Source organism: Zychaea mexicana (assembly GCF_025766255.1).
Source record: "Zychaea mexicana strain RSA 1403 chromosome Unknown BDB00scaffold_137, whole genome shotgun sequence".
Classification (NCBI taxonomy): domain Eukaryota; kingdom Fungi; phylum Mucoromycota; class Mucoromycetes; order Mucorales; family Lichtheimiaceae; genus Zychaea; species Zychaea mexicana.
The window spans coordinates 51,373-78,964 of record NW_026516800.1 but is presented as its reverse complement, the minus strand read 5'-3'; the positions used below and the strand labels follow the sequence as shown (position 1 = coordinate 78,964).

At 42.5% G+C, this 27,592-nt stretch overlaps 10 protein-coding genes across 10 annotated transcripts; 3 read left to right on the top strand and 7 right to left on the bottom strand.

Annotated features, from left to right (window-relative positions):
- Positions 1–705: 705 nt before the first annotated feature.
- Positions 706–1,537, top strand: BDB00DRAFT_853682 (uncharacterized protein). The gene is made up of 3 exons (XM_053125649.1): positions 706–932; positions 1,039–1,177; positions 1,261–1,537. Exons 1-3 carry the CDS (start codon positions 742–744, stop codon positions 1,456–1,458), a joined length of 528 nt encoding a protein of 175 aa, XP_052973782.1. The 5' UTR covers positions 706–741; the 3' UTR covers positions 1,459–1,537.
- Positions 1,538–5,340, bottom strand: BDB00DRAFT_933449 (uncharacterized protein). Its single transcript, XM_053129118.1, has 3 exons — positions 3,331–5,340; positions 2,800–3,238; positions 1,538–2,700 (listed from the first exon to the last, which is right to left on the bottom strand). The coding sequence occupies exons 1-3, from the start codon at positions 5,257–5,259 to the stop codon at positions 1,583–1,585; spliced, it is 3,486 nt and encodes a 1,161-aa protein (XP_052973781.1). The 5' UTR covers positions 5,260–5,340; the 3' UTR covers positions 1,538–1,582.
- A 423-nt stretch (positions 5,341–5,763) lies between these two features.
- On the bottom strand, positions 5,764–7,720 carry BDB00DRAFT_853678 (mannosyltransferase putative-domain-containing protein). The gene is made up of 5 exons (XM_053125648.1): positions 6,953–7,720; positions 6,707–6,856; positions 6,575–6,644; positions 6,345–6,476; positions 5,764–6,270 (listed from the first exon to the last, which is right to left on the bottom strand). Exons 1-5 carry the CDS (start codon positions 7,633–7,635, stop codon positions 5,809–5,811), a joined length of 1,497 nt encoding a protein of 498 aa, XP_052973780.1. The 5' UTR covers positions 7,636–7,720; the 3' UTR covers positions 5,764–5,808.
- Positions 7,721–8,526, bottom strand: BDB00DRAFT_853676 (uncharacterized protein). Its single transcript, XM_053125647.1, has 3 exons — positions 8,466–8,526; positions 8,150–8,328; positions 7,721–8,054 (listed from the first exon to the last, which is right to left on the bottom strand). Exons 2-3 carry the CDS (start codon positions 8,295–8,297, stop codon positions 7,939–7,941), a joined length of 264 nt encoding a protein of 87 aa, XP_052973779.1. The 5' UTR covers positions 8,298–8,328; positions 8,466–8,526; the 3' UTR covers positions 7,721–7,938.
- Positions 8,527–9,247: 721 nt separating this feature from the next.
- Positions 9,248–9,612, bottom strand: BDB00DRAFT_853671 (uncharacterized protein). Its single transcript, XM_053125646.1, has 2 exons — positions 9,464–9,612; positions 9,248–9,393 (listed from the first exon to the last, which is right to left on the bottom strand). The coding sequence occupies exons 1-2, from the start codon at positions 9,515–9,517 to the stop codon at positions 9,289–9,291; spliced, it is 159 nt and encodes a 52-aa protein (XP_052973778.1). The 5' UTR covers positions 9,518–9,612; the 3' UTR covers positions 9,248–9,288.
- Positions 9,613–10,039: 427 nt separating this feature from the next.
- Positions 10,040–11,941, top strand: BDB00DRAFT_853668 (small nuclear ribonucleoprotein 40kDa). Its single transcript, XM_053125645.1, has 6 exons — positions 10,040–10,263; positions 10,399–10,452; positions 10,548–10,620; positions 10,726–10,819; positions 10,931–11,219; positions 11,320–11,941. Exons 1-6 carry the CDS (start codon positions 10,114–10,116, stop codon positions 11,746–11,748), a joined length of 1,089 nt encoding a protein of 362 aa, XP_052973777.1. The 5' UTR covers positions 10,040–10,113; the 3' UTR covers positions 11,749–11,941.
- A 26-nt stretch (positions 11,942–11,967) lies between these two features.
- BDB00DRAFT_774307 (uncharacterized protein) lies at positions 11,968–13,863 on the bottom strand (the record flags this gene model as incomplete). The annotated part of the gene is made up of 7 exons (XM_053120147.1): positions 11,968–12,126; positions 12,227–12,324; positions 12,412–12,528; positions 12,615–12,714; positions 12,821–12,980; positions 13,102–13,571; positions 13,657–13,863. The coding sequence occupies 7 exons, from the start codon at positions 13,861–13,863 to the stop codon at positions 11,968–11,970; spliced, it is 1,311 nt and encodes a 436-aa protein (XP_052973776.1).
- Positions 13,864–15,565: 1,702 nt separating this feature from the next.
- On the bottom strand, positions 15,566–16,766 carry BDB00DRAFT_983710 (uncharacterized protein; the record flags this gene model as incomplete). Its single annotated transcript, XM_053130002.1, has 4 exons — positions 15,566–15,915; positions 16,066–16,383; positions 16,507–16,586; positions 16,706–16,766. Coding segments are annotated over 4 exons (804 nt in total), but the record flags the coding sequence as incomplete, so codon positions are not given.
- Positions 16,767–19,997: 3,231 nt separating this feature from the next.
- On the bottom strand, positions 19,998–24,778 carry BDB00DRAFT_853657 (kinase-like domain-containing protein). The gene is made up of 14 exons (XM_053125644.1): positions 24,596–24,778; positions 24,023–24,419; positions 23,663–23,926; positions 23,031–23,588; positions 22,726–22,908; positions 22,535–22,605; positions 22,302–22,434; positions 21,886–22,211; positions 21,713–21,796; positions 21,517–21,608; positions 21,252–21,428; positions 20,889–21,174; positions 20,686–20,793; positions 19,998–20,591 (listed from the first exon to the last, which is right to left on the bottom strand). Exons 1-14 carry the CDS (start codon positions 24,599–24,601, stop codon positions 20,241–20,243), a joined length of 3,036 nt encoding a protein of 1,011 aa, XP_052973774.1. The 5' UTR covers positions 24,602–24,778; the 3' UTR covers positions 19,998–20,240.
- Positions 24,779–26,116: 1,338 nt separating this feature from the next.
- Positions 26,117–26,801, top strand: BDB00DRAFT_113450 (uncharacterized protein). The gene has a single exon (XM_053116105.1). The coding sequence runs from the start codon at positions 26,215–26,217 to the stop codon at positions 26,623–26,625; it is 411 nt and encodes a 136-aa protein (XP_052973773.1). The 5' UTR covers positions 26,117–26,214; the 3' UTR covers positions 26,626–26,801.
- Positions 26,802–27,592: the final 791 nt, after the last annotated feature.

The window sequence follows — 27,592 nt, the reverse complement described above, 5'->3', positions numbered from 1 at the left end:
AGTCATGAGCGATTCTTTTTCCAGCAAAACTTGAATTTTGTTCCCAAAAAGAGCGGGAACTGAATTTCACTTGGAGTATTTCACCTGTGTGAGCATATGCAAGCGGATCCCCTTATTTTCTCCCAACTGAGGTTCATTATTACTCATAATGCTGTCGTGTTTGCTTTTTCACGTCAAATATAATAAGCTGATATCATTTATGCTTTCGAGTAGCGTTCATACGAGTGGGAGAAATACGCTCGAGACAAAGGAAAGACCAACTCGCTTGAAAACAGTATATATACAGTATCTCTTATTTAGAATGCATAGCTTCTATAATGTAAGACACATGTTATTTTTAATAGCAGAATAAACTGGCTAGATCTTTGCTAAAGCTTTATGTATGTACAAAGCGAGGTTGATTAAAATCATATGTGTGTTGATTGTAGAAACGGTTGGTTATTGCTGGCTTGTGGTGAATCTTGCATGGAGGCAGGTCAGTCGTTGTTGCTGGACAGATACATATGCAGCGAAAATATTCCCATGCGCATTCTCATTCATGTAGGAGACTTTGCTGGCCACCGATAGCAAGGTAGAGCCAAATGCTAGTTTAAAATAGTAGAACAGGATGACGGGCGAACTGGTTTTGTAAACAATCATAGGCTATCAATAATTACACACCGCTTGTCAAAGTCGGAAACGAAATTTTTCGGGTACTTATTGCCCTTTCTTTGGAAAAACAACAAAAAGTAAATAACAGCAATGCTACGACCAGCACTAATTCGAACCCTCCACACCACCTCTGCAAGACCAGCTGGTGGATTCAGCCGCTTTAACCCTTGGGCTAAGCAATCGACTGTCCCACCCACATCTACCGAGTCTACTACCGAACAAAGCAAGCCCGAGGCAACCTTCAATGTCAACCATTACGCGGAAGAAGAAGAAAGTTTATTGTAAGCCAAATAAGAATAACGGCAATCCCTTTTATACGTGTTTACTATTGTGCGTGCAAAAGTACGGTAACGATTGGTTGAGTCTAACTCTTGCTTATTACGATAGATGGAGAGATCGAAATGTGAATCAAACTGTTGACGAAATTCAACAGACAGTGCAGACTATCGTTACTGACAACTTTTCTGGCGTTACTGAATCCAGCTGGAAGGATGTCCGTTTTGACTCTGCTGATACAAAACTGAAGGCAAGGGAAACTCATACATGTGGTGTATAATAATCAAGGGAAAAAAGCGAAAGTTTATTGTTAATGCCCACGAATTAATACAGGTTATCAAGGAAAGCATCAAACAAACTGGTAAAGAAGTCCCGAACCGAGAATTGAGCAACATCCAAACTGGCGCTGATTTGCTTGCCTACTTTACCAAATCACAAGATTTATCCTCACAAACAAAGGCTTCCTCTGTCCGAAGCTTCTTTGAAGATAATGCAGATACGCTTCCCTCCAACCTTACTTTCCGACATTAACTATAAATAAATAGCATGTACTGTAGATAAAAGAAAAACCACACACAATCATCAATTCAATTTCTGGAGAAGGATGGCAGTGGACAATGGTTGTCGTTTAGTTTGTTTGTTTGTTACGTTTTTATCATGATGCTTGTTTTTCAGAACGCAAGCATTCACTTGCATATTTAAAAATTAACAAGTTTGCCTCGTCCGACTTGACAGCATCCATCGCCCAATCACGGGCACTTTCCAGCTGGTTGACAAACATGGCATGCATAAGTTCAGAGTGGATCCACATGCTGATCTGCGTGAGGAACATCAAATTGATCCAAGCAAACGTCGAATGCCGTATGTTGCTCTTGAATGACTTTTTCGTCGGTGCGGGCGGGGTGGGGTCCAGACCAAGAGCACTAAGGTATAGTCTTCGTACAAAATCAATGTACACAATATCCTCTTGCTGTTCTTGCTCTGATGGTATATCTGACAATTTGAATACGGCTTCCATTGGCATCCGGACAAGTCGTGCTGCTTCTTTCATGTCGGCATGTGAACTTGCTTGCGTGAGCCCTATGTTGTGCGCTGAACGGTATGCCAGCAGAAATTGGTGGCTCATTGAGAGTCGTGTCATGTGGGATTGGAGTCGTTGTAAAGCACCCATGCGATCACCCATTTGTGTTTCAAGATACGCTGCCATGTCGTATATCTCGGGCTGCAGTGCCTCGACGTCCAATCCTCCTCGAAGCAATGTCAGGGTGCCTGCCCTCTTGTAACACTCGCAGTGCGTCAGCAGGTTCAGTAAAGTTTGCCATACGCCCATCAAGAGCGGACGTTTGGCTCCATTGCCACGCGCCTTTTTGCTGAGATGACGTAGCATCGATAACAGCACGTTCAGCGAGGTGAGTTGTTCTTGTCGAGACAGAGGCATCTGTGCTGCTGTGGCCGTCCAGTCGATCGTAAACATGGGCTTGCTGGTGGACGGTTTTCCATTCGTCAACAGGCTGGCATACCAGTGGCGACATATTGAATCTGGCATCCGTCGGAACAAAAGATAGTACAGTAATGTCATCCATACGACATAGAGATCGTGGTCTTCCAGCTGTGCCGTTTCAAGCGAAAAGATGTCCACCGTGTCATTTTTGATAAGCAATCCATCGCTGATTTTGTTTCCGGTCAACAGATACAGAAGGAACTCGAAACCGAAAAAGCGTAGGACCCTCAATAGAATTTCTGTGGTGATTCCAGATATCGTCCTTACTTCCTCTAATTAGGAGATAACGAAAAACAAGGAACAGTTACAGTGAGTTTCGTTACTGAAAGCAATGTTGCGGCTGTAGCATAGGGTCGTAAACATAACTTTACCTGAATTTTGTGAAGCCGCTCTACGTCTGGCCAAATCTTTCACGAGGGATTCGATGGTACGCTTTTGTTGCCCTGTGGAAGATGCGCGTACCATTTGCCAAATCACATCTGTTGCGAGGGGTATAGAGCCCTTAATGGATGATATCTCGTTCATGAAATTAGGGCTTGTGGGTCCGTGGCAATACAGTGATAGTTCGGCAAATAAACCCCATAGGAGTTCCACATCTGGATGTGCTTTTGCTGCTGAATGCGCTAGCTGTTTCGCATCGACGAACGATGGGTTTCCGTACTGTCTCAATTCCAGTATCTGGAGAACATCAGCAGGTAAACTCCCAACAATTTTTTCAAGTATTACCCGTTTTGATGAGGGTAGTGTATCGAAGCGTTGGATAATGTTATAGAGTATGCTGTCGAATGCGAGGTCATTTTCGGTAACCTCCTGGTTAGCGAGATAGAGGATCTGTGAGTACAAAGAAGGGTATTCTTTCTTTCGCTTCTGTTTGCATATCAGAGAATGTTCCTTTTACGTACCGTTTGTAGTGTAGAACCTGTGTTTTTCCTTAACAACACAGAATCCAGAGCTAGCGTAAAGTCATCCACAGTGATCATACGCGACGGTCGTGGAGCAAATCGAATGTCTGTTGTGGTAGACTGCATGGCTTTCGAGTCGGACAAAAAGCGGATCTTGATGAGGCCCTCTAGCTCTAAGAGGTATGTCCCAAGCTTCATTGCATCGGCAATCGGATGAACTTGGGCTTCCGCTGGTGGCGACGTTGTGTACGATCTGTTCGGTGGTGCAGACGGAGGAGGAGGTGGCGGCGGTGGTGGGGACTGTTGCCGAGGCGGCGGTGGTGGTGGTGGTGGAGGGGGAGGCGAGGGAGGCGGGGGAGGAGGAGGAGGTGGAGGTGGCGGTGCGATGCGTGGTTTATGGATGTGTATAGGTGGTAGTTGTTGAACTTCGGGGAAGCGATATCGTGATGGTTGTTGGAAGGGTAGTGGCGGTCCCGGCGTTCGAATAGTTGATTCATCCGCGCGGAACATGTGCATATCGTGTTGAATTGATGGTACTATAGGTGGAATGGGCGGAAATCCGTATGCGTTGGGTCGTTTGTTTGGTGATTCCATCGAAATGTCATGTGGATCATAATCCATCAGCCGTTTGCCTTTTGCACCGTTTGCATGATCATATTTGGACTCTGCTGCCGATGATGCCCTTGCTGCTCTGGATTCCTTGAACTTTTTGTTTTCTGTTGCAGATATTCTTATCTGCAAGCCCATCGCTTTAAGCTGCGCACCGCTTCGAGATTTCTCCAGCCCCTTTAGCCGTGAATCATATTTTGCAATAGCTTGACGCAGAATCTCCATTTGTCGTTCAATGCCGGACACCACTGCCGAGTTATTATTGCTTTGTAAATCGTAGTCGTCGTCGTCGTCGTCGTCGTCATCTTCTTCATCGTCATCCACCAAAATCGGTTCCGTAACTGTACCACCACGAGATCTGGAAACTCCACCCGCGACTTCATGATGTTTTTCTTCATCCATCGCGGCCGCAAGCTCTGCCTTGCTTTCATCAATCTCCTTATCCATGGCGTCAATGGATCGCTTCAACTCGAATGTATCCTTAACTGCATTGTTGACCATGGTGACATTGCTGTTATTGATTGGTGCAGCTGTGCTAGCAGCAACAACGTTGCTGCTGAAAGAGGATGATGCTGAGGATACCGCAATCTGTTGCTGCTGCTGGACGATTTGACGTTCTTGTTTGGCCTTTTCCTGCTCGCGCTGAGCAATCATCAGCTTTAACCGCTCAATTTCGAGCTGTTTCGTCACCAAGTGGCTATTGTTGTTGTTGCCGCTGTTGTTGTTGTTGTTGTTGTTAGCCGGTCGTGGCGATCCGATATTGTAGTTTGGAGGCGAGTCGAACGGGCTGCCGGTAATATGGTTGTTGACAGACTTCATGAACGGAAACGGCCCATACAAATCCTCAATACTTTCGCTTCCATTGCTTCCATCTTCAGAAATACCACCTTTGCCACTGCTGCTATTGGCATCGCCATCGCTTCGAAGATCAATCAGGTACGGAAACCCATGATCAACAGCCAAGGGTCCGTCCATTAAAGGCATTAGGTCCATGTAATCTTCCTGTTGCTCCTGCTGCGAATAATACCAATCGCCTTGTGGCATTGGCTGCGTAGTGGTTTGCTCTATAGTCTGAGGCTGCTGCAGTTGCTGTGATGATTGACTTTGCTGTTGCTGAATGCCATAAGGTTCGCTTAATATCCACGGCGTCGTCGTCGGATCCGAGGCTGCTGGCTGCATCGATTCAGTAAACGGTTGTGGCGTCATGTGGTTTATTCGGGATGCAACCATCGGGGTACTCCTTCCCCCTGAAGCAGCGATTGCAAGCTCCTCGCTACTATCCGAAATGTCCATATCACTGACGTCTGATGTTTGTGACATGGTGCATGGATTTATTTGACAACCCTAAAATGTCCTTACAATTTTTCTGGGTTCAGGTTTGCTACGGTAAGGAGAAGAGAGCCGATATGATTGGCTGGAAAAAGACACCGATAGCTTGGACCATTTCTCACAAGCAATGTAGTAGTACAAGCGTTATAAACTTTCAAAAAACGCGAATAATATGAGCAATCTGATATGATAACGACACACGAACAGCATAAAAGAAAGCAAGTAGGGCAAAAGCTCGACTAAAAGTTACATAACTAGATTCTGTAGAAGAAAATCCTATCGAAATATGTTCTAGGAGTTATATAATACATCATGAGTAACCTGAAAACGAGATATCTAGTACGCTTATAAGCTAAGCATATGTTCAAAAGTACAATATAGAGTGAGAATATTCAATGCCACATAGTAATGGCACCCTTGATACCTTCACAGACACAAATCACATGGCCTTTACATATAGACCCAGCCAAAGTAAAAAGAAAGAAATGATATTTGCTACTGGCAAAAAATGAATAAGAATATATATACAAGTACACGCAACTATAAGATAAATGCAGTACGACTAGTAGTGGCAGCCTCGATTTTTGTTTTATCCATGCGTTCGCCACCGATTCCACCGAGTTCAAAATAAGCGTTTTGGAAACCATCCAAAACATCATCAAACTCTTCGACCACCATGTCTGGTTCACCGAACCTGGAAACGAAATTCATGCATGCCTTTCCACCTGGTGCGATATGGAAAGCCGGTGACAAATTTGTCTTTCTTCTGCTCTCAACATATCTTTTAATCTGCCTCCATGGCCGTTCATGAAAACCTTCCTCGAAACTACCTTCCATAAACCCGGCCTTGTCAGTGATCTTCATCAAGTTTGCATGCACAAACAATGGATGCGTTTCATCCTCGTCTGAGTACTGCAGCATGGTGTGACCACAGAATTGTTCCAGCTCCAACCCACCCATGCCTAGGAAAGTCTCTGTCATGTAATAAGGTACTCTAAGTGCCTATATAAGCTTTTAGTGTCAAACAATACAGTCTTTTTTAAATAACTCCTCGAACATGGCCATCTTTTTTCTACCTTCCATGCAAATTTGAAGGTATCCTTGTCACCGTTCAGGAACTGGAAATACAAATCGCTATGCTCCTGCATGTACCAAGCCAGTTGTAATGGCAACCAGGATCGGGCCTTGTCGAGTACCATTTGACCAGACTAGAAATGGTTTAGCGTGTCTTGGTTTATTAGCTTGATTGATGGTTTACAAACGACGACGAACCACGAGCCATAGTAATTATTAGTTCTCTATATACCTCCTGTTCCCATTCATCATTACAGGGCACATTCAAGATATCAAAAATCTTATTTTCTATATGCGTTTTCCTATATGTAGCTATGTTAATATGATGCTACATGTCCACGTTTCTTATGTTAAATAAGCTTACCAAAAGTCAGGCCAGAACATTGCACCTGTTGCTTTAAATGCACTCGTTTCGAATAGAAAAGAAGGGTCGCGCGTTGGTATATTATCAGAGTCCAGGTAGAGCACCTGCTCAAAATGAGCATTAATGACAGCAGCTGCTTTGATCTGAAATCTACACAAGGAACATCCTTTTCTTCAGTATATTACGGACCTTGACTACGCACGCATATGAACACGAGAAATAGGAGAAAAATCATGATAGATTAACTGTTTTTCTGCGTTGCGGCGGTGTTGCACGGGACGAGGTAAAGCTTGCCCGGACAAGTCGTGTGGTACAGCGCCTAGTTCATTTAAAGCCTGAACCGTTGCATTAGAAGGTGACTCGTCATGAAGATGCCATACTTCCACGGGAAGCGGACAGTCATAACGACGGAGCATCTTTACTGCTGTTAGTGCACGCTCGAATGTATCGCTGTTGCCTGCAACCAGTACGATGCCTCGTTTATGTTCATATTCGGGGTTTGCTGGCAGCTCGTTAAGCATAAAGTCTTTCCAGTTCTCTCGATACGCATCGATGGTGTCACTATCGAGACTGCGCCAGAAAGCCAGATGGGCCTGCGTATGATTGGGATCTACGTTATGATTCACTGCGTTTGGGTCGCACTGTTGTTGTTTTGTTTGATCACCATCAGCGCTAATATGTTCTTGTTGCTGCTGCTCATTTGATGGAGGAGCAGATTGTAGCTGTGGTTGTTCTTCGGTCCCCTGTGGCTGTGGACGAACAACAGGCGTCTGACTATCTTCGTCGTTGTTGCTGTGATGCAGCTCAAGGACGATGTCCTTGTCGTCCTCTTTGGAAAACATCATCGAGCTATGAAGAATGTAGAATATGAGAACATAGGTGAATAGAAGGGTGGCAGCAACGAATGTCCGTTTTCTTATAGCTCCCATGGGGAATATATGGAATGCGGAGTGCGTGTGTGAAGGAGGCGAAAGGGAGAAAAGAGTTGATCAACGAAAAGAAAAGGAAGGAAAGTATCAAATTTCTAAATGAAGCGAGAGACGAAGATCTCGACCCCAAAAGTGACGATGACATCCGACCATCACGAGAGGGATCGACGCAGTGTTTCACAAAAACAACGCCAATCGCCTTGGCACGCCAAAAAAAATAAAAAAGCCGTCAAATTGCCAAACTCCCTACTTGACGCTGCTTTCTGTATGGAACAAGGGTTTCTTCTTTATTGATTTGCCTTTTTATGATGATTTCGGTGCTGTTGCTGGCGGCTCCTCCATTTCCTTCCAGACCTTTTCCAGCTTTGCACGTTTAGCTGTAGCTTTGGCCTTATTTTGTGCACGAACAATAAGGAACTATATTGTGTGTGTGTATATAATTTAGCTCGAGATAAAAATTACAGCAAAAGGGGGACCTTGCACATACTGTACACCGACGTTATTTATTTTACCTCTTCTTTCAGGCACTCGTCCAGTTTAGCCTTGGTACTATTACATGCTCCCGAAAAACGGTTCAAAAGTCCAGCCCGATGGCATTCGTCTAGTGCTTGGATCGCATGAAGGCAGCCTTCATGTTTGTGTTCTGCTAATGGTGGATGCATTTTCAAATTTGTGTCAAGATCAAACGAAAAGGTTGTGTGTGTGTGTGTGTGTGTGTGTCTCTGTGGGCCTGGTCAATAGGTTTCACTCCCCGCCAGTCTGGATTTGGATGAGAAACAAAATGTGTCGGCTTAATTGTTCAACCGCTCTGTGTATCTTTTCATATTTAGTGTAAAAGTACGACTCAAAGTCCTGAAAGCTACAACTACCCACACCCACGTTCTTGAGCACATGGTGTCCATTTTGCTCGCCATATGTATTGAGGAATGTCGAAAGAGTCAACATGGAGAATAGGTGCAAAATATCACTTAATCTTAAAAAGTATGTTTGCCAGCCCAAGCAGGTTGAAACCGCTGCTCTCTGGATAAAAGCGATTCACACCTCATTAGAGTCAGGTTTATTTGGTGAATCGATTGACACGCTTGCTCTATAAACGATTCAGTTGCGGGAGCCCTAAAGGTACAGTATGATGTGATCAATTTATATGCGCAATAATTAGATGGTCCTTTAGTACTCTACCTGGTAATATCCAGTGTAATAGCCGCTATAATACCATGCCATAAGCAGATTGCTGAAATCTATCCACATAGACCCGTCAATGATGCTATTATTGTTATCTCTTTGCATTTGAAAGTTTATCATCATCTTACCTGTGTCTTCATGTTGCATTGGAAGCGGTGGCGGTGGCGGCGGATGTGACACAGTTGGCGCGGAATGGATCGAGTTAACAGTAGAAGCTGTAGTTGTAGCGTCGGTTGACACAGTGACATTATCCTTCGCCTTCTTGCTCTCCTTTTTAAACTTTTTTGGTTGGGGGTGCCTAGTCAACAAACTTTGTTAAGTTTCCTTTTCTAAAAGGTCGATTCTGCCGCTTGCTGACCTTTCTTTTCCCGCTTCTGTTCTTGCTGTTGCTGCTTTCTGGTTATTACGTGAAACGCTAAACGGAGGAAGTTCGTTGGTGATCCCTTGCGATGCCTATGATATCTTGCTTAATTATATAAAAAACAGTAGCTTGTTTAACAGAGAACTTACTCGGTACTCTTCCATGGCAGTTTCCCAATGCTCAATTAGCTCGCTATCGTCCCACACTTCTTCGTTCTGTAGAAATATTTTTATTTTAAGGCTGATCTGTTTCTACAACAATGTACGTAAATTGATTTAAGCTTACGTGCGAGCCACCAGACGTGTAAATGACATCGCCTACTTTGGGTTCCCAGCTCATTTCATTTGGAGTTGGAGGAAGAGAAAAAAATAAGAGCAAGAAAGCGGTGAAGAAAGAATTGATTTTTAATGCGCGTTACATAGCCACGGTAGTGGAGAGCATACCATATACGCGTATAGCAGCCCTTACATGTGTAAAAGCATTTCGTCTGACCCAAGCATATCCCTCAAGGAACGTGAATGTAATATATAAGAAAGTGTTGTTTTGGATCAGAACGTATCAATAGCAATAAGCAGCTGCTAATGATAGACGCTACCATAATTGCTGTGATAGTCGTTACTCCGGCAACCGTTGCCGTGGAATTTATGTTGCCTTCATCTTCACGGTTACACGCTTTCCTTGACACGTTATGGATTTCATTTGCTGATATCTGCTTTATCCTGAAAAAACGCTCTATGAGTACAGATCCATGTAGCATCTGCTGGTGTCCCCCGTCAAATATGTACACTTGTCCTGTCGTGACTTGATCCATTTTCTTGACCAAAGCGCAGTATTTTCAAACTCACTTGGGCCGAAGCGCTCAGCGATTTTTTTTATACGGCAGCAGCAGTAAGCCGTAGTAGTAGTTGTTTGATTCAACGCCAACTTCTTCTCCAATGTCCGTCGAAAAACGAAAGGAATCGCCGAGCCTTCCAGGTGGTGGAGGCTCATTAGTTAAACGCGCACGACCTGATTCCGAAGCCAAGGACAAGGAACTCATCCTGTCTAATGAACGATCCGGCACTAGCAATGCACTTGTTGGAACGGTAAAAAATCTCCCAAATTCACTTTTGTTGAACCTTACTGTTTTATGACGACGGCAATGTTGCAATCGAAATTGTTATGCAAACCAACGGACTCTCACCAGTCAACTCAACATTATTGTCACCGTTATTGCTTAGATCAAACGTACGTCGAGCCTTCAAGCACCCGTCATGCAACTTATTGGTCACGAGGTAAGAATAAAAAACAAGAACGAGATGACACATCTTATACTCTCTTTAAAAGATTAACAGATCGTGTATAATCTTAATGCTATTACAATCTTTAGGGTGAGATCTTTTCCAGTAAATTCGATCCTTCTGGTCAATATATAGCAAGTGCTTCGGGCGATCGATCAATATGTAATACTTTATAAATTTTCATTTTGGCTCTGTGAACGAAGAGAAAGAGAGACGTGTACGTTTAGAGAAACATTTTTTTCTGAAATATGATTTTACTTCATGTAGTATTGTGGGAGACGTACGGTGATTGTAAGAACTACGGTGTATTGCGAGGACACACGAACGCGGTTTTAGAATTACACTGGTCGCGTGATGGAAGGTTAGTTATATGGCAGCTTTATTACGACCTGAGAGGGGGAGAGAGAGAGAGGAGTGGGTAGAATTAGGATGAGATAATAGAAACTAAAGCTCGATATGTATTATATTTCAGCCAATTGTTCACTTGTTCAGCAGACAAGACTGTGAGCATTTGGGATGCCAATACAGGAGAACGTACGCGACGATGGAAAGGACATACTATGGTGGTCAACAGTTGCCAGGTTGCACGAAGAGGACCGGAAAACATAGTTTCTGGTAGTGATGATGGAACCATCAAGCTTTGGGATAGCCGAGCAAAGGATGCCACACAGACCTATCAAGACAAGTTCCAGGTTACCAGTGTATGCTTTAGCGATGCTGGCGATATGGTTTATTCAGGTGGATTGGATAATGAGATCAAGGTAAATAACAGGGATAATGCATCGCTTAATTTGCTGTCTCCCAACAAAACTGATAAAAAGAAAAACTAAAAGTTTGCTTGGTGGTTTATATTATATATAGGTTTGGGATATGAGAAACAAAGAAGTTGCATATACATTAAATGGACACATGGATACCATTTCTGGCATGGCATTAAGCCCAGACGGATCATCACTGCTATCAAACAGTATGGATAACACGGTACGAATTTGGGATGTCAAACCATTTGCACCTGCAGATCGTTGCACTCAAGTATTGCAAGGTGCTCCTCATGGTTATGAAAAGAACTTGATCACCCCTTGCTGGTCGACCGATGGAACCCAAGTTGCTTGTGGCTCAGCAGATCGAACCGTTGTTATTTGGGAAGCCAATTCGGGCAAGATTCTGTACAAGTTACCAGGCCACAAGGGTTGTGTTAATGATGTGGATTGGCATCCAAAGGAACCTATCGTCATGAGCGCTAGCACGGATAAGACTATGCTGCTTGGTGAAGTAAAGGAAACTCAATAATTGCTACATACATACACTCACATCCTTTTGTCACTTTCGCTTTTCTCCATTCCGCACGACACATTACACACGCACGCACACACACACACCTTCCTCTATATATATACACACAAATTCAAAAAACGTCCTTTTTTCTTCAAAATTACTTTTCTTTTGTTGCTTGAAAAAATATGCTTAATGTACAATGTCGTGGTGGTTGATTATTGCTATTTCACATTATTATTGTTGTTGTTGTGCTTCCCAATGACGCTTTATCATTTCTCTGCACTCCTCCTCTGTGCCTTCAGGATGCTCCAGTTGCCAAATCATAGTTTGCTGCAACAGAGGCGCCATTCCTGGACCAGGTCTGATACCAAGTACAGATGCTACTTTTTTACCCTGTATTATAGTCGCAATAAGCATCGAAACTCTCGGTCACTTTATCAAGAGACATCCCTCATACTAACTTTTATCAACCAATAATCCCCTGTTAACTTACATCCAGCATAGTTTTCCATTGGTAACATTTCGTAATACCATAGGTTTCTGCTTTTTCAAGTAGATTTTGATACTTTACACAAACGTCGCTCTCGGTTACTATAGAAAAGAAAGAGAGGCATTCTCAAGTATGAGATTACGTGATCACTTTTTGTTCTAGTTGAGATAGAATCAATCGCTATCTACCTTGGTTCAATTCAGGCTTTTCCCATGGGACTGCGCTGTGTGCTTCAAGAAGTTCTTTCACCAAAGACAATTTCAGTGCAACCTCCCACAGACTTCCCATTTCCCGGATAATCATGCCTAAACAGCGATTTTGAAGAGCAGACAGTCAGTGGGTCTTTGTTCAGCGATACCCCAAATTTATCAAATTGGGTTTTCATTATTACCGAGTTCGCTGCGAGAAATGTCATTCTGGTTAACTGCTTCTTGAAACATTGGAACACCTCGAAACAAGGTGGTAGATCCGTTCATATCATAATTTGAAAACTAGAGTTTACAATTTCTATTAATGATTTCCAATAGCGTGATTTGCTTTCTTTTCGTTTCTTTCCTTTTGTGAGAGAAAAAAGAAAAAAGTGAGTTGCATGTATACCTTGATAGAGTCTCTTAAGACTAGATGCACAGCAGGTGTGCTTCTTCTTTTAAATTCTGCTGATACGCCAAGGAAAGGCAATAGAGAACTGTTTAGATAGAGCAATCGCCGTTCATCTGCAGATTGCGGCCGTAACTTTTCCATCTTTTGATTTGATAGCCTACAAAATAAAGATACATCAATTATTTAGCTTAGCTCTTTCTCTCGTCCCACACTAGCTTTTCCCTTCGTAAAACCAACAAATAAAAGCTAAACCCTTTCTTCGGTTCTTTCTTATTTACCATTGTACTGCTCCGACTGCTCGAACAGCCAACGACGAGTCGCCAACTGTGCCAGAAATAATTGTAGTAGGTTGTGCAAACACCAAATTATACAGCCCCAGCTGATGAAGCATCTGAACTGCATATAAGGGTGAAGGACCCGTCATCATTTTCTCCAGCTCAATACCAATACGCTCACGGCTAATCTTACTATCCAATGCATCTCGGATCGTTTCGTTCTTGACAGATTCGACCAGCTCAGGTACCAGCTCAAAGTTGAATCTGCTGGCGAATCGAACGCACCGCAAAACACGGAGTGGATCATCTCTGAATGTTTCAAAAGGTTCAAGCGGCGTACGTACAAGTCCGTGCTGCAGATCGTAAAGACCCTTTTCCGTGAAATCCTCAACGCGTTTTGTGTTGACGTTGTAAAATAAGCTGTTGATGGTGATATCGCGTCGATGTGCATCGTCTGTTGGAGTTCCAAAGGCCTATGTATTTAGGAAATGGAATCAGTAACCCATACGTTGGAGTGTAACTTTTTTCAAGAGAACTCCCAATCGGCGATAACTTTACAATAGTTGATGGTATCCTGCTATTCTCCTCATAGACTTCGGTTCGCAGATTCGCAAAATCGACTTCTTGATCAAATAGTTTTGTTGTTGCCGTTTCGAGATGTTTGGACTTTGCTGGATTGCTGTCAATTTTTGCAATAGATCGGGTCGGGAAACCATTGATTTTAAGGTATTTATTGACGTATTGTGCAAACTCGTATCCCATCATATCGTTCACTGCAACGTCAAGGTCGTGGCAGTCTTTTCCGAGAAGCTTCTCGCCATTAAATGAGTATAATTTCAGAAAATAGTAATACAAGATAGATCCTGATAGCATATTTGAAAACGAGAGATACCTTACCTTGTCACGAACCCATCCACCCGCGATCCGAGATTCAATACGAGGTAGATCTGGACGTTCACGAGCAATGTATTCTGACACCTTTTCGAGCAGAATGCAAATTTGCGACTCTTTATCAGATAACAGTATTTGCATTTCAACGCCATTTTTTGCAACGCCATAGGTTTGCTCTGCGGCCTGTTTTTTGGTCGGTGGCATGGCGACGTGCAAGTCGCTCATGGAGTTTCGTCGTTTGTTTTTAGTTTTATTTCTGATCGCCAACACGGTCGTCGAATTGCTTAGTAGTTTACACTGTTGTGTTTGTAAATTTGTTGTGGATTGGATAGTATTTTTTGTAATGATTTGACGGAAAACGGTACCAAAAAGAAGCGATCGATGCATATATACACCTACAGTATCGCGTCGTATTTTGGGAGAAGAGAGTAGAAAAAAAGTGTACCGCGGAGTTGAGCACCTATTTTAAAAAGCCCACATTTTGCAGTAGCATACCTATTGCTCATGATGAATCAGAGAATTCATGCAATGTTATCAAAACCACAGCTATTTTAGGATAGTTTTAAAGCATCCGGGATGGTTATTGGTGCATAGTAGCAGGTACCAACCAGCATGTTGGAAGATAGCCACCAGAAGCTTACCACCGTTACAAGTAGATACCAAATGGGATACAACGACTCATCTTGTATGTAAGTCTCATGATGTTTATAGGGTGGAACAAGAACTGGGGATCAGATCCGCAGTAGCTGCGCTCTGCTGTGTAAGAAGGCCAAATTGTATACTCATGAAGGGAACGCACTGGAATCTCTTTTATTGTGTCCAAAACATATAGCTTTGATCAAAGAAGCATAGTCAAGGCAATGCATTGCGGTATGTGAAGAAGTATATAGTAAAGGTATGCTGTGCCGTTTGCTACTGACTCCTCTTTTAAAGCTCCGTAGATTTTACGTGAGTGAGTGAGTATGTATGTATGCTGCAAAGATACTTGGTCGGTAAGGAAATACATGTTAGATATTGAAATTATTAGATGGAAAGGTTTGGGTAAGTATTTTGAGTAGAGGGCAATAGGAAAGAAAATGAACAGACATTGAAGGAGTACAACAGGAGAATACAAAAAGATGCTGTGGTAGTGCGCTTTTACAACTGCTGATGGTGATTAGGAGGGCTGTAAGGACCCATCAGATACGTTGATGACATGACAGAGTTGTTACCGCCGAGTGTGGAAAACGAATCCATATCCAGTTGCCGCTGTTCATCTATGGCTGGAATCACATAGCGAGGAGGTGTACGGACTTGGCCTGTCATTGCGTTATAATGCATTTGATCCTGTTCAACTTCACGACTTCTGACTATTCCAAACATAGGCGGTGAGGAAGGTCGTGATAAATCGCCGCCGCCAGCAGTATAAAAGATGCCGTTGTTATTGGTGTGAGTACCGCTGTCTTTTAGCATATCCATCGACATGTCATTGAGCGAATATCGGGGCAATCCGTCGTTTTCTGCTGCTGCTGCTGCTGCGCCCCCAAATCCACCACTCATACTGCTAAATCCGCCATTGCTGGTCGTATGGTGTGTGTTACCAATACTGCCACGGCTAGTGGTTCCGGGGTACTTATCCCATTTGGACTGCGTCGTATCCATTGATGTAACGTTCCGTGCGCCGCTTGAGGTCAACGAATTCTGGGTTGGTTCAGACTGGGATCCGCTCATGTTGGAGACACCTAGTGAGGCGGTCATGCGAGGGTTGAGGATGAGTGCAAGCTCAACCAGTAACGTGGCTACGACACCGTCGTAAGTCCACACGGCGGAGATGGTTAAATTCAAAGCTGTGTTGCGTGTAACAGGGTCGCGGAATACACCGTACATGCACAAAATAAAAGCAAACACCCACAAGCAGACACAGCCTACTACCATGATGATTTTCACCTGCATGACAATGATGACACAAAGAGTAACAACCAAAAAGTCAGCCAACAACAGTTCTTGCTTACGTACGCACCGTCGCCCTTTCTATGGTCTTTCGATTTTTCCAACAATCATTATACATTATGGACTATGTACCCCCCGACTCTTTACCTTCAAGGTACCCGTCTTAATTTTAGCAATATTGACACGCAGATCATGCTGCATCCTTAAATGGTGGTTCAAAAGCCGCAAAAGACGGAGCCCAGCAAACAAAATCATAAAGCCCAGGGATCCACAGTAGATTGTCCAAAGATAATACAAGGCGTGGGTAAACTGGGCAGCATGCCAATCGTCGCCGCGTTCGGCATAAACACCGGCAGCAATAGAGCATATGTTGTTTGTGACATAGGGAAGACTGATGAAAATAGTGCCGAGTAAATCGATACGTACTGGCGAATGGAACCATGCACTGTAGATCGATTTGCTACTCTGCAATTTTTAAGAAATAATTGTGCATAAATGTGATTTTTTTAGAAACCGGTAAATTGCTGTTAATGCGCTGATCATTGCCCTTTATAGCCCCAGACAAAAGAAAGGTAAGTATAATCTTACATCTGCAACGGTATGGGCAATACCAAAGACATAGCACGAAAACGCACCCAGACCAAATTGCCATGGAATCTCATACAAAACTAATGACACGTAACAATCATACCATTGCAATGATTCGATAAGTACGGTTTGCAAAAGGAGAAGTAAATGTCGCGTGTATGTGCGCGCGCAAAGTTAAAAAAGGGGTGATTAGACTTACATGAGCGGAACACGGGGTTAGGTGCTGCGTCAGTGATAACGATGATGGCTTGTAACATCCGTACTGTCGAAAGGTGTAACGCAGACATTAATATATGGTTAGCGTGCTAAAAGCTGACAAGTTTTTCTCGTTGTTGATGGATAATAGAAAGCTTACGGAAGTTAAAGATGATGGCCATGAAAAGCATAGCTTCAATAGGCTTTGGCCGAATGAAACCAGTCGAAGTACGACAGTCGAATATCTGCTGCTTGCGATAGGTTATACGATAGTAGAGAAGACCAATTGCTGTATAGTAAATAGATAGATTTTGTGTGTATATGTGTGTGAATGATTCGCTGAGCATATTTGATGTTGCAATTATAGACTGTGGCGGTGACGATGTCGTTGTAGTTGCTGTTTATTACCGATGACAGTTACGATGCCAGACGCTACTGCGTTGATGATATAGATGATACGCATTGGTAGATCTTCATAGCAGTCCCCGAGCGTCAATCGCCAGTCGCAATGACAATTGCCCTCATCATCGCATATCCGCCAAAATGTCGACTGTGTACCCTCAGGATTAATCATCTCCGTGCCAGGTGCTTTTTATTGTATGAGATGGTATATTTAGAAAATGAGATATTAAGGAAAGAAAAAGTTCGAAAGAAAAGAAAAGAGAGTGGGAAAGATAGAAAGAGAGAGCGGAAGGAATAAAGAGCAAAAGGTTGGGACTTTAGCAACAGCGCACAGCAACGGAATTATCTCGCTCAGCAAACCACTCGTTTATTTTATTCAAAGTTTATTAATATTACTCTGCGGTACCACCGGTGATCATTAAAGGCTAAGTGCTTTGAAGTATGTGCACAATTCGAATTCAGATAAACAAAAAACGGCGTGCACGACAGTCAACTCGAACTTTCTTTCTATCTATTTTGCGCTTGAACCTCGTCGCCCCCACCGTTCCCTGGGAGTTTGCACGACATGACGCTGACGTGATTTAACGAAGTTTGGAATATCACCTGGCACCTTGTACCACGCTTTTTTAATTTAAAAAACGGTGTGTGTTTTTCCAAAGGCGACTATATGAATGATGAGACAGAGAGTAACAATGAAGAGAGGCACATATTATATCCGTTTTGTCATACAAAAGGAATAGCATCATCGTCATCGTGCAATAGCGTACATCTCGCACAAGGCAACATATTACTGTCTGTCGCGTGCTAATCCCAAATGATACATTATAAGTCAACAGCGCAAAAGAGAAACTGGGAGCGTGTGTCGTTTGACTTACTTGTTGGGATCTACTGCTTTCCCGGGCCCGCGGATTTTTTTTTCTTTTGGCGCGTTGCTTTGATCATCGTTGAGCAACAACAAATGTACGGATGAATAGAAAATCGCGTGTGCATTTGTAGCAAAAAAACCTTATATAATTCTAGTTGTAATACATGTGCCGCCTCGTCAGATCAAAATCTTCGGACGGTGTCTCTATTCCATGTAGATCAGCTCGGTATGATGGGCCCACGCGCTACGTCTTGGGAAATTTTGCCACCGAAAAATCACTTGCCTTTAAGAGAGTGTGTACTGTAACACAGCTTAAATATTTGACACACCTTGGGTAAAAGAAAGCAAAATGTGTGCCTTTGACACGTGAGCTTCTCCTCTACTATCAAAAAACCAGTTTTTCTTTTCATTATTTGTTATTCTTCTTGAATAGAGGTAAAAGCGTGCTGTTGAGTGTTGGATAACACACGAAATGTGGGGCGAACGGAGTTGCACAGACATCATCATTAAGCTGTATTCATACTTACGAAAAAGGGTGATTTTATCTACCGCCAACTTTGTTTTTTTTTCCTGTTCCGCAAAGTAGGTTAAACTTCTTTTGTATTATCCTTTTATACTGTCTCTGAGGGACGGGGGTAAAGTCAGTCAGCAAGATGTATTAATAAACAATGACTGTGCGTGTTGTTCCACAGTGTATACAAAAGTACGGGTGAAAAGGTCTCCATAAGTGAGGATAATTGCCTTTCTGCTAGGTGCGAGAAAGAGGAAATTTGTTTTATGTCAGGGCTAATAGCATGAATTGAAAAGATTTCTGTACACGAATCTAATATCATGGTGGAAAGGAACGACTTTTATTGTTGTAACAGTTATAATAGAGTTCTTCCTTTCCTTGAAAAACTTCAATGAACAGTTGTTTATGGATCTAGCGAGTAGTAATATCTCTTTGGTATTATTCTAATCTTATGGCTTTATGATTATAACTTAGCACGCGTTTATTATTATTAGCTGTATGGCATCTTCTTTGAAGCTACTCCACCTATTTTAAAGAAAACAAAACAGGATCGATTCACTAGTCCTTTTTTTGTCCTAGCACCTCTACTTTCACTTGTCCCGCAAGAATAGCCGGTGTCATGCCATCATGGTGTTTTTCCTTCACCGCTAAACGCGCCGAGTTGTTGCACAAAAAAAAGCGTGGCGTTTTCCTGCTTGTCTCTCTTTATCCATCGTACAGACAAAATTTATGTGAGAATTTCAACAACCTTCATGCAATGAATGCCGATGGCTCTTTATTAGATAGTCGAGAGGATCAATACTATTGCGCAAGCGCTGGCTGCCCGCCCTTGACTTGATTTCTTTAAAGCAGTTGCTTCTATTGTTTTACTTTCAGTCAACTAGGCTGTTACTCGCTTGAAACGTAAGCAGTTTTTTGTAAATGAGAATAGGACTCGGCAATAAAAAAATGTGAGATGATATTTTTGCTAAGCGCCCATACCGATTCTTTTATGGGTGAGTAATAGGAAATGTCACAAAATGGGTCAGAGACGTTATTTGTTGGGAACGCTGCTACAGAGTGAAAGAAAGGGTGTGACGACATGAAGTTGCTATATTTGATTATTGCCGAATGCCAAATAAGGTAGCAGTACTGTAGCACTATCTCACCGTGATACGGTCACACATAGAGCAGAAAAATGGATCATCCATTGCTATGCATTGTACATCAAAAAGTACTTGCATTACTAGTAAAGAAGAAGCCATCATCGCAAAAGTAATAAAGCTGAGAAAGACGCAGCAAATGATTCAATGTAGCATTGCAATTTTCTGGATTATTGTATACGCCCACGCCCATGCTCTTAGTATAGGTTTAAATCTTCCAGGAGCATTAAAGCTAACTGCTTTACATGGTAAGGAACGGACTTAACATTTGCAACAATGCAAAAGATGCAACATGTGCGTTTCTTTTGGCAAATCGGTATTATTGTTCGTCGCTATCATGTTTTTTCGGCGGGCCAAATATCTATATTGATAACCCTGCAGTTATGTATAATAGCACATACTGTATACTCATGTGAAAGTAATGGGCTTACAATGAGCGTCGTGTATAATTCAGAGAGGTAATGAGTTCTACTACTATCAACAATTACAAAGGGTACGACCATCTTTTGAACTACTTGTAATTAGAAATGAAGAAGAAAACAACACACCCAAAAATTTGGCTCATATATGCTGAACATCACAGATGATGGCTATTAAATAATTAATTCTGTCACCTTTTTCAGGATGTGGTTGTTGTTGTTGCTGCTGCTGTTGTCGCCACCACCATCGGTGTCGAGTCGGGGTTGTCATAAAGAGCCCAATCTGATATGTATGGGAAATAATCAAAATTTTGCTGTTGTGTGGCGGAAAGCATTGTTGCCACGGGTGTGAGTACTGGGAACTGAGATGTGAATTGTTGATCAAAGTTGGATGTATCTGCACGGCCTTTGATAGTGGGTAAAAACGGTGCTTTGACGCGCTTAGCTAACAGATTATCCCATTTCACTTGTCGAAAGAATGCATGTGCTCGGATTTCTACAGCGCCACGCGGACCTGTACCCAGACGACGTAAAGGATCTTTTTGCAACAACTAGAAAGAATTTACAGGAGGAGTATTATGAGTTAGAAAGACAAGTGAATAGAACAAACGTCGTATAGGAATAGATGGTAAAACAACACATTACCGCATGGCAAATATTTTGCGCATCTCGACTCATAAATGCAGGGCATTCCAACTCGTCGTTAATGATTGCTTCAAACAGCTCGCTTTCAGTATCTGCTTTGAAAGGCGCCTAATGTTGTGTATTCATATTCAAATTGATTAGCATATTATATATATACACACACACACTCTCTCTCTCTCTCCAACATTTCAATATGCTAGTACCTCGCCAACAATCATTTCGTACAATAGTACTCCAAGGGTCCACCAGTCAACGGCACGTGTGTATTTTGTATCCTTGAGAATTTCCGGTGCCATAAACTCGGGTGTTCCACAATAAGTAGTCGTAGTGTCATCGTCAGTTTTCATTCCGCCCTTACAAAGACCATAATCTGCTAATTTGATATGTCCATCCACCGCAAGCACAACATTGTCCAATTTAAGGTCACGATAGATGATTCCTTTACTGTGCAAATGCTCAAGTGCTAGCAAAACCTCGGCACAGTAGAATCTATTTTGCACAATGCGCAAGTTGGCTGACGCTTGCTTTATCATATGATATACGGAATAATAACAACAGCTATTTACCTTGATCGTGGCTCGGAGAAACGAGACCCTTGAATATGTAGCATAAGGTCGCCTCCAGGAACATATTCCATCACAAAGAATACTCTTGATGCTGTCATGAATGTAGAATGAAGGCCAACCAAAAATGGATGCTTTTCACGGTTCGCTCCGATAAAAACCTCTTTTTCGGCTATGATACTGTACGTCATAAAATACAAGAGTCAACATCTATGATAGGAGCAACTTCAGTCTGGCTACACATATCGCCCGTGGCCTAAGTCGTTACCTTTTAAGGTCATCATTTTCAATGATTGCCTTTTTCTGGAGCGCTTTAATTGCATAGAGTTCCCGGGTATATTTGTTCTCTGCAAGCATGACCTACATATACACATAATGATTGAGAAACCATCTACTAGTGGCTCTTGTCTGTGCACTAACTGTCCATCGTTTTCACGTGACAGATAAAACTTATCCGTATGTACCTTGCCAAAATTTCCACGGCCTAAAACGGCCAAGAAGTTGAAATCCTCTAGACTGGTTCGTTGATTCAATTGCATTGGAGTTGACTACATAAGATAATAAAGAAAAAGAGATAAGTGACTCAGCTGACTGTTACCGGTTTGGATCACCCAATCGAGCAACTTTTCGCTGATACCATTCGATAAATAGAAAATTGCGATGGTAGATGTTGCTGTATTGTTGGTGTGGTGGTTGTTACTGGACTCTGTGGCTCACTCCCAATTGCTGTATTCTCATCGTCATTGTTTTTGTCTTCATGCATCATTGCCTGTACTCCTTCTGCAAAGTTTCCTTGGCAATCTGCCATTTGCAGGCGAACAAATATGTTGTTCAGTTGGGAAGATCGCCGGCGATCATTGGTCGTTTTGTATTGCTTCCACATTTCGTACGCTTTATCCAACGTAATCCCGCAAAAGTCAGGAAGAAAGTCTTTACAGCTAGGATGACATACAATGCCACATTCTGAAATTGAACCAGTTATTTTTTAATGCGTTGATTAACTAAAAGAAAAATCTCTTGCAATAAAGAGCTGGAGAACGATGAAAGCCATACCTGTACACTTTTTAGCTCCACGGTAGCCCAAGGGTAAGATAAGTCCACAATGTGCGCACCAGTTCGTTCCGATCAGTGTGATGTTTTCCAACCGATGTGGAATATTGTACTTGAAATCATCAACGTCATTCCGCTACAGCACCCAGATTTTCATAAAGATACAAATCGTATTTTTGTAGTTAGCACTAGAAGGAAATTGTTTTGCATGATACATGTAAGAAAGAACAAGTTACCTGGTCAGGCACAGCAAGACATCTGGCAGCCATACGTGTGCAGCAGTCCTTGTGACATGCCATATGACACGCTTTTTTTATTGTGTGTTTTGCAGCACATTACGAAGCATGAAAAAAAAAGTTTGTAGGTTACCAAATTGAGGATGCGCATTGATCTAGGATGCAGCATGTATGCAGTCAACCCTACTAACCTGAACAGCGATATGTCATATACACCATGAAATCTCTGCATATAGCACAACGCATGACTTGGTAGAATCTTCCAGAGACGAACTCGTGTCCATTTTCACAACGAACTTGGCCTTCTCGCTCTTTAAACGCACCAGCTCTCCGAAGTTTATTGATTGGTCCAATCCGTTTGGCTTCCTTGCGTACTGTACTGAAGAACGTTAGCAAACAAACAAAACAGAAGCAACATGACTACTACTATCAGTAGAGCTATTTACAGAGTGGAGGTTGGATTCGGGAGGATGAAAACCAATGCATAAAACATTACCAAAATTTAAATGCAAGTGGAGTCGCCCAAAAGGCTCAACATTGAACCATTCTGAAAATCCTTCCGTAGTAGACACGATGCTCGATGCATCACTGCTTTCTTGTGAGCTGTCCGTTTCGCTATTGCTATTACTTTCTGTGCCATTGGTGGTTCCGTTACTATGTCTGTTTCCGTTGCCATGACTATCATTGCTCAATGATGACGATGGTGACTCGTGGTGCTTCTTTTTTAGTAGACGAAGGTCCTCTGCAATGTCAACCATTCGTAACCATAGCAATCCAATGGGTAGATTCCGATCGCCGGCCGCATCGTAGATGACGAGCTCGATTTCTGCGGCCTTGTTGACATCCATTTCAAACGTATCCATCCATGTGTCGTTACGCGACATTTTTGTTTTGTATTCACGCTGACCCGTGACCCTGACTGCAACGTATGTCTGGGTGATTGGAAATGTGTGTGCTGGTGCATGTGTCAACTCGCGGGCCTCCAGTACTTTTATCCGTAACTTTCCTGCTGCCGGAACAAGCGTGGTCGTTTTACCAACAGAAGGTCGCAGTTCTATAATACCGAAATAGTAAAGAGAGAGGCATTGGCTTCGCTTCTGTATGTTTAAAAGTTGTGTGTCCGGTTACCTGAACTCGTAGAATCCATGCCATCAATGTTGATATTCTTGTACTTTTGAATTGCTTTTTTCAGCAGCACAATTTTCTCCTGACAGTCGATTCGTTTCTTATGCGCATCTTTATGCCATCGCAAATCAGTATTTGCGGTTACCGTTGTCGAAACCCTTCGAGCGTCAGCTTGAGCCCTTTGCAGTAACCGCAACTTGTTCTCCAAATCGTGCAGCATCACCGTGATCCGATCACGATTGATAGGGTTATTAGCTTTTAGGAGATCTTTTTTTTCCCTCAAAAATCACAGTAAGTTCCTTTTGCTATATCGAGTCCCTCCTCTTCGGCAAATGAGAAGCCAATACACTGTTCTTTTCTTACCAAGACTCGTTCTTCTATCATTTCTCCTTTTGGTATCATCTGAGCGACTTGTTCTTGGTGTCCTACCGCCAGTCCAACTTGTCGTTATTGTCGGTAAAGATGGAACAGGTACAGACATACGTTTCACCAATGATCGGCCACTGCTACTACTACTGCTACAGCTAGCGCTGGTACATGATTCTGTTTCTGTTAAACCCGTGCTGGTGTTCTCCACAAGCTGTTGGAGTTCCTCGTGGAGATACGCCACGTATTTTTCAGACTCCTTGATTTGTGTCTCACACTGCTCCTTGGCCGTCTTGTCTTCAAGTAGTCGACCCATTTCGATCGCTTTGTCACGTATTTGTTCATTCCGTTCAATCTTGGCCTTAATGGATTCAATCTGGGCAAGCGGATTTGTCTAGAGATTAATGTGAGAAAAAAAAGAGAGAGACAGAGAGAGAGAAAAAAAAGGTTTTGCATAAATGGGTGCGTGGTCATTAGTTTTTGGCTATGTATGTGTGAGCGCGTGTACAAGTAAGTTAACCATGTGTGCCTGAAACCGAAAGGTTAAAATAAAATGTAAAAGGAACTCACGGCCATATCGGTTTATGTTTTTCTTTTTCTTTTTCTTAAGCTCAAACAGAATTATAAAAAAGAGGAACCTTTTATGTGGGATATGTGTCTTATATATGAGTGAAACGGAGAGGGGGGGTTGTTTGTTGTTGTTTGGGTTCATTGGGCTGTGCCACGGAGCTTTTTCGATCCATTTGCATTAGGGTGCGCTGTAAGCTGTAAGGGAATGTCGTTGTGCTTCTGCTGCTTTGTATAGCCATCGTATATATGCATAATATTGCCGCATAACATTCGATGATGCGTAACCATCTTGCTCTTATATGTATAGCCCCCTCTGATTATACTCACACTAACAGCATATATGCTACTGTTACTACCAACGTAGTATGTAATGCTCTTTATTTCGTACGTGTTAATGCAACAAGGATTACATGCGTAACAATACTGCTTCGGCAAGAGATAAGCGCCACTGACATGTTCGCCCTTTTCTTTCGCATGCACTCACGACAACCCATATGGTTTATTGAATTCGATCACCATGTGGCCGGTCATCATGGCCACTGCCAGCGACACTGATGCCCCTGAAAAACGTAGTCAAGGGGGCATTCATCACAATTCAAGACAGGAAGGAAGGACCAACGTTCATCAGATCATAGCTTCATGTCATGACTGTAAGAGAACCCAGTGTCGTTTTAATCAGCGATACAGTAGATGCTAGGAGAATTAAACAGTCTGCCATTATAAAAATGCGCGAAATTTATTGTCTTTAGGAGGAGGAATTGGTGGTGAAAGCATTTGTGGTAGAGGCGTGGCAAATAGCAATAACAAGAACGCTGCTATCAACCCTTATTTCCTGCATAATAGGTCTACCCATTAATGGAAAAAAAAACCTAACTAAACGAAATTCATGATCGTCTTTGGGGTAAGAACAAATTCGTCTAAAGAAGTGTTCGCCGTATGCTGCAGTAAGTTCATCGAATTTGTAATCCTCCCCGAGAAGTCGACCGTAAATCCTTCAAGTCTGTTGATGTACTGCTATATGAATGCTAATATGGATTGTTTGCGCTTATCTTGTGATGGAGCTAGGTGTTGGATGTAATTCTAGGGATATGTGCTTACGATTCACAATGCATCAACGTAAACCTTTTGAATTCGTTATATTTCCTTGCCAGTTATACGCCCTAAGTTATTTAAATAGCTTCCTGAATCGTTACTCATACGATGGGGGCTTGTATTGCTCGATGTAGACATCATATCCGTATAAAAAGATTAAAGTTGGTGTAGCTGGTTTAAAGGGCTGTTCCCTAATTGCACAGCAACTACAATGCACGCCAAAAACCAGCCAGCGCTCAGTGGTGTGACCACTTTTTTTTTAATCTTTTCGAAAGCAAATGGCGCTGTTGTTTTCAGGTTCCACTCTACCCTTACCGACTTACAAACCATGTCAACATCTTTCCGTCAAGGCCTGAGTAAGTTCCCGTGCTTGCTAAAATATACCTCAACAAACCTGCAGTACAAACACGACGCGCATACACAAACACACGATGGGTCACTCAAAAACACAATGAAACAACATGCATTAATATTGCCACTTTATATTTATAATAGACAAGGTCTACCTCCCCAACATTGTTTTCAAAATGGTTCGATCGCCCAACCTTCAACCCAACCAAGTTGCTTTCCGTGTCCCTCCGAGCTGCAACAAATTTGACATTCACTCTTATCTCACAAACATTTACGGCGTCAATATACAAGAAGTACGAACCATGAACTACGCAACAGTTCACAAAAAAGCGCGTACCGGTAAAATGGGGGTTGCTCAAGCAGCATACAAAAAGGCAATCGTGACCGTCGACGCACCATTCACTTGGCCAGCAGAACCAGAGTGGTGTGCATTGGAACGAGAACAGTTCAAGTTGGGATCAAAGAGCGCAGGTCGCAAGATGAAGGGTTGGCGATTCCGTGCACCAGAACAAGAACGGACGCGATTGAAGGAAATCAGTGAAGAGCTGCATGCTCGTATGGAGGCAGAGCAGAGTGGAAAGAAGTAAAAAAGAAAAAACACATACACTGATTGAAAAACGTGAAGCCCAATTTGTACAGTATTTCACATATATAAAAGTTCGATAGATTCTTTTTCTCTTTTTTTTCTTATCCTCTTGCGTTACACTTTAAATTCGAAACGGGTACTTTATATGTGGAAGATTATATCAAGCTTGTATATGGGATCTATCATCGCTGTAAATGCGCTTGGTTTATGCTGTGGGAAGGTCAAGAGGTCAAGGGGACCTTTTTTTGGGGTTGTTACCATCGTTTGTGCAGAGAGTCAAATATACGACTGTGCTTTTTCTTCCATGGATTTGCCGTTTCGGATCGCATATATAAACAGTGGACACAAGTACCATTGCATGTTACCATGTACACTTCATACGCTCTTACATTAGCTTGACAAATAGCCATCGTGCTGGATGATGTCGCTGCTATCACAAAAAACTTGAAAAGTTATCAATCATCTAATCGTAAACTTTGATGAGCTGCTACGTTGTCTGCAAGAGCACAGCGTTTGCAATGGTATATGGATTTTCTTTACACTCTCACCAGATCTTTTATGATATAAGTAAGCTGCAACAGTAGATATTTGCACGTGACATACTACTAAGAGTGATTGCTGTTAATTTCGAGGAGAGAATTAATGTTCAAAACTATGTTCACAATTGTATATGGAACCCATCTTGTAGCATAAAGACATCTACGCATCTACAAAGGATACAATGTTCATAGAATAAAGTGCACAGGGAGCAATAAAATATGGAAACAATACATATTCTTACGGAAGAAAATCACGCTTGTTGCATAAGAACTAAAACCATCGCAATATGCAGCACACACTATTTACTGCGAAAACACTTATCACTGTAACCCACGATGGATGACGATGCAACGTGAAAGCGTTAAACAAGATATCCCTCCTCTCTGGCCGTTCTTTACGTTCAAGGCAAGAAAGATGAAGAAACCCAC